This window comes from Temnothorax nylanderi, unplaced genomic scaffold (assembly GCF_030848795.1).
Source record: "Temnothorax nylanderi isolate EJ_2023f unplaced genomic scaffold, tnyl_v1.0 TNYL_tig0013_pilon, whole genome shotgun sequence".
Classification (NCBI taxonomy): Eukaryota; Metazoa; Arthropoda; class Insecta; order Hymenoptera; family Formicidae; genus Temnothorax; species Temnothorax nylanderi.
In genome coordinates, this window is record NW_027249075.1 from 2,119,421 (window position 1) to 2,129,224 (window position 9,804).

The 9,804-nt window shown below is 38.0% G+C and overlaps 3 protein-coding genes across 3 annotated transcripts; 2 read left to right on the forward strand and 1 right to left on the reverse strand.

Annotated features, from left to right (window-relative positions):
* Positions 1-96: 96 nt before the first annotated feature.
* LOC139768060 (ADP-ribose pyrophosphatase, mitochondrial) lies at positions 97-1,995 on the forward strand. The gene is made up of 2 exons (XM_071697898.1): positions 97-377; positions 576-1,995. Exons 1-2 carry the CDS (start codon positions 152-154, stop codon positions 1,208-1,210), a joined length of 861 nt encoding a protein of 286 aa, XP_071553999.1. The 5' UTR covers positions 97-151; the 3' UTR covers positions 1,211-1,995.
* LOC139768057 (uncharacterized) lies at positions 1,280-4,316 on the reverse strand. Its single transcript, XM_071697894.1, has 4 exons — positions 3,935-4,316; positions 3,546-3,824; positions 2,717-2,932; positions 1,280-2,504 (listed from the first exon to the last, which is right to left on the reverse strand). Exons 1-4 carry the CDS (start codon positions 4,187-4,189, stop codon positions 2,073-2,075), a joined length of 1,182 nt encoding a protein of 393 aa, XP_071553995.1. The 5' UTR covers positions 4,190-4,316; the 3' UTR covers positions 1,280-2,072.
* Positions 4,317-4,515: 199 nt separating this feature from the next.
* On the forward strand, positions 4,516-8,077 carry LOC139768065 (pre-rRNA 2'-O-ribose RNA methyltransferase FTSJ3). The gene is made up of 6 exons (XM_071697903.1): positions 4,516-4,720; positions 4,859-5,322; positions 5,396-6,326; positions 6,719-7,135; positions 7,241-7,622; positions 7,705-8,077. Exons 1-6 carry the CDS (start codon positions 4,654-4,656, stop codon positions 7,961-7,963), a joined length of 2,520 nt encoding a protein of 839 aa, XP_071554004.1. The 5' UTR covers positions 4,516-4,653; the 3' UTR covers positions 7,964-8,077.
* The last annotated feature ends 1,727 nt before the right edge of the window (positions 8,078-9,804 follow it).

Below are 9,804 nucleotides of genomic sequence, written 5' to 3' on the forward strand. Positions count from 1 at the left end.
AATTCATTATCTGTTTCGCTTTCTTTTTATCTCGAATTCAGAAAAAAATAATACATGATATGCAAGGCCTACGAATCGTCAATTACGTCACTGGAGGTAGCCAAGCATGCTGTTGTCACATTGATTTTCCTTTTCTAGAAGGAATAGTTAAATGAGTATCAGATACGCGAGAATGCTTCATCAAAAGTGTCGGCAGGGTTTGTATCCGTCCAGTAACGTAAAGAGATTTGCAGTACCGGAGGAAAAAGTACCGTGGACAGTCGATTATCCCGAGTACAAACCGGTCGCATATACCGCTAATGTTCTCAAGGGTAAACCTTGGGCCGATCCAGAAATCAACGAGCCCACCTTCAAACCAAAATGGAACACGGTGGACGGTAATTACCCTTTTTCTATTCGTCTAACTGATAAATTCAGAACAATTGTCACGAATTGAAAAATTGACGGAAGAAAAATAAATGGTGGAAGTCACGTTTCTTAGGTTAACATCAATTTACGTAGGCTAGACTAGAGCAATATTGCGCATGCGAGGCAAGTTATTACCGCGTCTGTATTTGAAATATAATTCTTGACAGACAAGGTGAATCGAAAGAGTTTTACGGGTGACTATATCGTGAACGCGGATGGTTACCCCTTAAATCCTGTAGGACGAACCGGTATCGTTGGCCGAGGACTTCTCGGCCGTTGGGGACCGAATCACGCTGCCGATCCTATCGTCACACGATGGAAACGCGATAATACGGGGACCGTGGAAGTAAACAAGAACACGGGAAAACCTGTATTACAATTCGTCGCGATACAGAGACGTGATTCCGGAGAATGGGCCATACCTGGGGGTATGGTTGATCCAAATGAGACAGTTTCTGCCACTCTAATGAGAGAATTCATGGAGGAAGCGCTAAACTTTCTGGAAATGGATGACACCGAGAGGAAGGTCCTACAAAATTCTATAATGGAGTTCTTTACGAAAGGCGACGAGATTTACAAGGGATATGTAGACGACCCGCGAAATACGGATAACGCTTGGATGGAGACAGTGGCTATAAATTTTCACGACGAGGAAAACAATGTCGTTGGGAAGCACGCGTTGAAGGCTGGAGATGACGCGCGTAATGTAAGGTGGATGGACGTAAATAAGGAAATAAATTTATACGCCAATCATAGCGAGTTTGTAAGAAAAACTGTGTTGCAACGTAATGCGCATTGGTGAAGCGCAGTCTACAACTGCAACTGCAGTAATCTCGTCTGGGAGGAGGATAATGTTGAAAAAATTGTACAATTATAAAAACATTATTTTTGTATTATGTATACTATATGTACTATACCCGTACATACACTTTCTGCACTGTGCATAGCACAAGCGCACATCGCTAAATATTACTGTTGTTTGTGCCAAACAAAATCTTAAATCTAGTATACGTCTTCAGACATAAAATGAGATTTTTCAATGTAAGACGAAACATGCATCCAACAAAAATGTCGATTATGATCTATCACATGTTACACTATTACTGTTCTTACACGGATTAGGAAGTTTTTGTGAGGTATAATACCCAATCTTCGAATTTCAGTCGTCTTGTGTCATGTATATTTTCGTAATTCTTTTGATCGCACATCACAGTCAAGTTCAAACTCAAACACGAGAATTAAGTACTATTATATATGTATAAATATAAAGTCATTGAAAAATCACATCATCAATATGTATTGATATAATGTATCATAGAATAACATGTTAATAATTAAAAAAAAAAAATTTTTTTTTAAGCACTAAGCATAAAACTGCTTCCTTTCAAATGAAAAATATGAAGGTAATGATACGCAAAAAATGTGGGAATGGGATTTCGAATCTACAGCAAAATTCTGAATATATTGCGATATATTGTAAATTGAGCAAATATTGCATCGATATCGCATGCTTATAATATATTCCTGCAAAAATACTATGCGCATAAAAAAAGAAAAATAAAAACATAGTACATGTATAAAATAATACTAGTAGGAATTATCCTATATCACTAAACCTGATTCCACTTGGTCTTACACTAATTGTAAGATAACAAATGTACTTTTTAATATGGCACGCGACAATCGTTGGTACTTATCATAATGGGTGCTTGACTAGGCTCTTTTAAGCCGAGAAACTCTAAAAATACTTTGCTGGACTTTGTGATTGGACTGAATGTGTCATCAACATTTGTATATAACGTGAAATCGCTTAATTTAACGTGCGTATCATTTCCGTCACTCTTATCTAAACCTGAATTTTTAAGATTTATGTTCGGTACAGGAGCGGTATTTTTCTTTGATTGAATTTCAGCTTTTTCTAAATCAAGGGCATGTTGCGCTTGTACCTGGCCCAATCTTGATGCTCTGATGAAATAAGTGCGTGCGGTATCAATATTGATTGGTAAACCGCCCCTTCCTTGGGCATGGAAAACTCCCAAATTATATAACGCATCGGCATGATCGTGAGCCGCGGCATCATTGTAATATTTTGCAGCCTGAAGGAAAATTATACTTTTATATATATATATTTTTTTGCAGGCATATCTCTCTTCACATTTTTAAATCGTCCATATTTTTTAATTTTATATAAGTCGAATATCTTTCTTATCTTCGTGCAGGGATCGAAAAGAGATTTTCGTGATTAAATGACGTATGTTTTAAAGCTGTTTCTCGCATCTCTAAATATTATCTAGATATTAGAATGTACCTTTGCTTGATCTGCCAAAGTTCCAATGCCTAATTCGTAACATAGACCTAAATTAAACATGCTTCCGGGAGATGATAATTTAGCGCCCGCGGAAAAATGCGCTAAAGCGTCTTTATAACGTTTTTCCTCTAAGGCTTTAATACCATAACGAAGTTCGTATTCTCCTACCACTATTTTATGGGTATTTGTAAATTCATCGGCTGCCTCTTTGAATGCCTATGGATACAGAAAATCTATAAAAATATGAAACTCTACATTGGCCTCTCTACACACACAGGGAATAAAATAATTTTCCTAAAAAAAAAATTAAAAGAAAAAAGACTGAAAGAAATAGATGTACAAGTCTTCATTTATTCTATAATTTTTGTAATGCGCTTCACTAAATATATTACAAAATTTAACTCCAAAAATATATCTTGTTTACAAAAGACAAGAAAATAACAAGTCACTGAATTATGATACATGTGAATATAAATTATCTGCATGGATTACAAAGATAATATCGCGATAATTACAATCATATCAAAACAAATAAATAAAAGAAATTTTTGCTGAAGAGAAAATATCTTCGAATTTGTCAGAAAATAAATAAGCGAAAAAAATGTATACTGGATACTTGTAACTACAATATCAATATAAAGAAACGCGATTAAGAACATTTTTGCATAAAATACTGAGTTTTTTTTACATATGCTAGCATACATTATGTATACAAATGCTTTTTGAAATATTTATTTAGGAGAAATATAGACTGTTGTAAGCTTTCATCTCAATATAATTTGTGCCTATAACATTACAGAGTATAATGTCTGCAAAATAACATCCTCACCTCTTCAATGGTGATAGGACCAAATGGTTTCTCTGCAGTCCATTGTGAGTCTGATTCCTGCAGGTTGGATGTTTTTGCTAGTTTATTGCTAGTGCCAGTACAGTTAGTAACCGGCAGGATTTTTCTTGGATGTAAATTTAATAATTGCATAAGTATGAATGAAACTCGAGAGTAACCACGTAATTTGCTTTTCGAGGTCTCATTGCTATCTCTGTCGAAGACTCTTTTGCGGAGACAAAGCGTCTGGCATACGACCCATCCAGCCGCCAGTACGCTGGACTAATAAAATAAAAATATAGGCCACATATTAGCGATAAAGACTTTTTAGTGTTGCCAAGATGTGTGTTGCATAACATTACAACAGGTTTTGTTTTGAAAAACGTATTTACCCAGCCGACAGCCTCGGACCAACTGTGCTTGGTATTCCAATCGTGTTGCTTGTTTTTAGCACCGGAGCTTTTAGCTGATCCGCAAAAGCCTTTGTCACAAGTGATAAATACTGGTGGAAGAAATTTCTGTTGGCATGTCAAGCTCGTCTTGACTTCATTTTTCGCGTTATCCTGCGACGATTGTGAGTAAACGTTGGTGCGACAAACACGTCGCTCCAACGTTTCTCGGATTCCACGAACTACGACTTTCCACATTTTTCCTTCGTTTCTTCCTTTTATATATTGGAAAGATGATATACTTTGTGGAAAGCGAGGCAAAGAAACTCCTTCACCATGGAGTTGAATCTACGCTACATTAAAAACGAGTGCACTTGCGCCACTTGCACTGAAGTCGTGCACAAATAGTGCACCACGTGCACAAACATGCGAGAAAACGGATTGACATCCATATTAAAAAGTCCCTACTCGAGAGCCAATTAGAATACTCGACAACTTTACGGTCCTACCAATAAACGTTAAGATCACGGAAAAGTAAAGTAGTTTGTCAAGTTGGCACACACACAAATATTCGTATCAGCATATTCAGGTGGAACATTCCTAACCTATATCATGAGTCTCGCGTGATTGAAGACCACGCTGTACAGGTTCTTAATAATAACTATACGCAATTAATACATGCGTATTTATCTATATAAAAAATTAAAATATCTTAAATTAAAATGGGGAAAAAATCAAAGATTGGAAAGCAGAGGAAAGATAAATACTATCAACTAGCTAAAGAAACAGGTAATATTAATTTATACATACTAGTTAAATTACTAAATTAAAAGTTATATTAGCTTCAAATACGGTAGTATTTTAATCAAACGTTTAGCAGTTAATCATATCATCTAAATAATTACTAAAATTGAACGTTTTGTTCAGGTTATAGGTCACGTGCGGCTTTCAAGTTAATTCAGTTAAATCGGAAATTTGAGTTTCTTCAAAAGTCCAGAGTATGCATCGATTTATGTGCTGCACCCGGCGGCTGGATGCAAGTTGCCAGGCAAAATATGCCAATATCATCGATAGTTATCGGTGTAGATTTATTTCCGATAAAGCCTATCCCGGGATGTCTCAGTCTTGTAGAGGATATTACAACGGATAAATGTAGAGTTGCTATCTCACGTGAATTGAAAACATGGAAGGCTGACGTTGTTTTAAACGATGGTGCTCCCAATGTGGGAAAAAGTTGGATTCATGATGCATATCAACAAGCTGTTTTGACATTATCAGCTCTTAAATTAGCTACTCAATTTTTAAAAGCTGGTGGTTGGTTTGTAACAAAAGTATTTCGATCTAAAGATTATAACCCATTGGTCTGGGTGCTAAAACAATTGTTTAAGAAGGTAAGGTTAATATCATTTAAGGCAAATTTATTAATTGTTATCTATTATTTTATTACTATGAAATTAATTACAGGTACATGCTACTAAACCTCAAGCCTCACGTAGTGAATCTGCAGAAATTTTTGTAGTTTGTCAATATTATATTGCTCCTGATAAGTTGGATCCTAAGTTCTTTGATCCAAAACATGTCTTTTCTGACTTACAAATAGAAACTGGGAACAAATTAAATGTTTTTCATCCAGAAAAACAAAAGAAAGCTAAAGCAGAAGGATATCCTGAGAATGATTACACATTATATCATAAATTATCTGCAAAAGAGTTTATTGCCTGTGAAGATGCATTAGAAGCTTTGCAGAATGCTTCCGAAATAGTGATAGACAACGAAGTTATCGACAAGCACGAGAAAACAACTAAAGAAATTAGGGAATGTTGCAAGGATATTAAAGTACTTGGGCGAAAAGATTTGAAGCTTCTACTTAGTTGGTGGAAGGCGTTGAAAGAGTCGCAAACTGAAACGAAAGAAGTGGAGAATACAGTTAAGGATGAAGTTACTGCCGCACCTGCAACCATTAGCCTCGAGGAACAGGAGGATTTGGAAGACGAGGAAATTCAAAAACAGATCGCCGACCTCCGGGAAGCAGAAGCTAGAGAGTTAAAACGCAAAAAGAAGAAAGCTAATAAAGAAAGGCAGAAGCTGAACGAACGACTCAATTTGAAAATGATTCACAAGAGCGACGAGGGACCTAAATTAGAAGGAGACGATTTGTTTAAATTAGATCAGATTCAGACCTATCAGCAATTAGAGCAAGTTACAAATCAAACGCCTGACGTCTTAGCGGAGAGCGATGTGGAGTCGGACGAGGAAGTGAAACCGAAAACGATTCAGTATGAAAAAGATACAAGTCACTTGGACAGCAAGGGTTTATACTATAAATCAGAGGATAGCGAGGAAAGTGATACTGATGCATCAGATGACGATACAAATAGCGAAGAATCTGGACTAGGTATTATGCATAAAATATTAATACTGATTTCAATATAATTAATCAAATAATTCTCTTCCAGCTAAAAGATTTATATCTTGTTTCTGACTTACTGTTTGAATTTGTAACAGAATCTTAGAATCTATAAAATTAAATAAGATAATTATTCGCCAGTGATGCAATAACAAATTGAGAATATTAGTCGGCCTGACTGGCAGTAATTTATTAATAAAATAACGTTTCAACCCTTACTTTGGGTCCTTTTCAAGTTAATGTTCCATTATGTAACATTAACTTGAAAAGGACCCAAAGTAAGGGTTGAAACGTTGTTATTTTATTAATAAATTACTGCCAGTCAGGCCGACTAATATTCTCAATTTTTTAGAATCTATAAGTTTATTATTTTAATACAGGTTTGGACGATTCGGACGATGAAAGTACAAGTAAACCACAAAAGAAACGACAATTTAAAGATCCTGAAAGCACGCCGTTGTTAACTGATCTAGATTTCCGGGACAAAGAAACTAAAAGAGCTCATAAAGCAGCACTCTGGTTTGAGAAAGATGTATTTAAAAACTTAGAGAATGAAGACGACGCAGATTATGAAATGGATAAAATGATTGAGCAGTACAAGAAGAAAGGTGGATATGTCCTCGGAGAAGAGAAGAACATGCAAGAGAAAGTAGATGAGGAAAAGAAACGGAAACGCAAAATCAGTGAAAGTGATGACACAGATTCGGATTATGATGTGGAAGAAATGATGGCGCCTAATAAAAAAATGAAAAAGATCGGTGGAAAGGATGGTTTTGAAATAGTGCCACGAGAAACAGGTAAAGAAGTTTTATTATGCATTTTATTATGCATTTTACCGATTGAGACTATTAATAATTGTAACTACTTATATCAATATACGTGTTTGTTTATAATTTAATCAGATAAAAAGCCGAAGAAAAAGAAATTGACTCCCGAAGATTTAGCGCTCGGATCGTTACTAATTCAAAGTAAAAAATCTCGAAGAGACTTGTTTGACTCGGCTTGGAATAGATATGCGTTCAACGACGAGAAATTGCCCGATTGGTTTGTGAAGGACGAGGAAAAACATATGAAGAAGGACGTGCCTGTACCTAAAGAACTTGCCGATGAATATAAAAAGAGGGTGGAAGACTTGAATGTGAGACCTATTAAGAAAGTAATGGAAGCTAAAGCAAGGAAAAAGAAACGCGCAATGCGCAAACTTGATAAGGCCAAGAAGAAAGTAGAAGCATTGATGGATAATACGGACATTAGCAGTACAGAGAAGGCCAGACAAGTTAAAGCGTAAGTATGAGATGTTTAGAACGTTTTATTCTGAATATTCTGATGAATGTACCATCATAATTCACTCTTTAATTTGATTTAGGTTGTACAAGAAAGCACGTCAGGAGCCAAAAAAGGAAGTTAAGTATATCGTAGCGAAGAAACATACCGCGCAAAAACGGTCCGTTCGGCCACCCGGGGTGAAAGGTCGATATAAAATAGTCGACCCGAGGATGAAGAAAGATTTACGCGCGGCGAAAGCGAAGGAAAAAACTAAAGGACGTGGAAAGAAAAGTCGAGGCGATAATCGAGGCAAAAAACCGAGGGCAAAGCCTAAAACTATGAAGAGGAAAAGTAAGTAACCTTTAGCCTCACATTACGAAACATTTTTTATTCGTAAAAACTATACCACGCATTTATATGTATAATTCAGTTGTGAGACATGTAAATAAATATTGTTTCTATTATGCAATACACATTTGAGAATTCTGGATTCCTTCCTTTCTAAATTATTCCGTCGATTTTATATATATTTTTCTTTTCTAACTATTAGAAATGAATTGTTTAATAGATATCGATGCGGAACGTGTACGTGTGATGTATAAGTTACTGCGGTAAAGAGATAAGTTACGGAGTCTACACTTAGATATTGTTTACACATAGACGTCCAATTCTGTCCACCAGTCACAACCGACGCGGAATGTAACCGCGTTAATAAATAGTAGTGGAATACGATCTTATTCGCGTTGTACGAGATTAGTCGAACTTGTCCTTGTTTTATTTCGAGCAATTCTGTTTTGTGCATAATGTCGATGTAGAATGTAGATACAGAAATAACTCGAAACTCTCCCTCCACGATAAAACAGCCGGAACGGAGTAGTCGCGGAGTTGCAAATCGCATTTCTAGCGCATGGCGCGTAAACAAAAAAATCACGAAGGAGAGAGAGCGAGCCACTTATAGATCGCAAACAACCTATTATTTATTACGCTCATTAATATCTCTCGTTACTTGTCCGTGAACGAAGCTCCCGAAAAGTTTTACGTAATCTTATGAAATATTCTCAGCGTCCGCTGATATAGATCTAGCGTCCCCTATATATCCCTCTTTAAATACCCCCCCATCCGACGACGGAGGTGAACCCCTCCACGGGTACATTTCTCGGCTGTGTTCCGCGTGTATCGGGTATCTCGATGTAAGTAACCACGGGCCGCCTGCGTATCGTCGGGACGCCGCGCCGCGGTCGATGTCAAGGACAAGGCCGACGGTATCTATAAAGATCGCCTCGCGTCGGCGTCGATGCACCGTCATTCGCGAAAGTAGTCGCGAACCGATTGCCGCGCGCGGGGAGGGTGTCCACCACCACGGACGCCAAGATTCGTCATCGACCACGTTTTTCGCGTAAAATATGGATATGGATGGATCGCGTGGCGTTTGCTTTTTGCTTTATATACCGCGGCAACAGTAATTGAATAGAAACTCGTACGTCCCCGCCCCATCGTTCTCCGCTCTGTGTTGACGCGCAGAATAAATGTTAATGAGACGATGCTCCAGCGAATTCAGACCTGTTGTCCCGAGATTGCTTGGCTTACGCTATTCAAATATACGATCGGGTATTCGCGGTGCCCGTTCTAGGAGGTGGCGGCGGTCGGTGATGCACTCGGTTACAACTGCGTAGCTGCAAGCAATCGGCACGGTCGATGTCAAGGCCGGGGGGGGGGGGGGGAGGGAGAGATGTAGAGAACCGTTTGTTGCAGGACCGAAATTGACGCGCAGCTATATTCCGATATTGGGACGAAGAATTCGACCCAAATAGCACGTACACGCTATATATCTACCGCCCACGCCTAAGCGGGATGTTTCGCTTTTATTTCGAGGGGGTTTTATTTGACGTATCTGATTCACCCATAGAGGCGTAGATACGCGACACTCCTCTGCATAGCGAGTTGCATCGAGTTACGCGGACAGAGGAGAGTGGGAGGGGGGAGGGAAACGCCGGTTTCGATTGCAACGCAGTTTAATCCGTTATGCATTTAGTTCAAACGTCGTTTTATTACACGTTTGAATACCTGAATATTAAGTGAATAAATCAAGGAAAGATTGCATCGACTCGAGGCTTAAAAAGCGTAAAAATATCCGGAGCGAGCTAAACACCCACTTGTTACCGCCTGTTTATCGCGAGCCAACTTGGCGGCGCCGACGGCG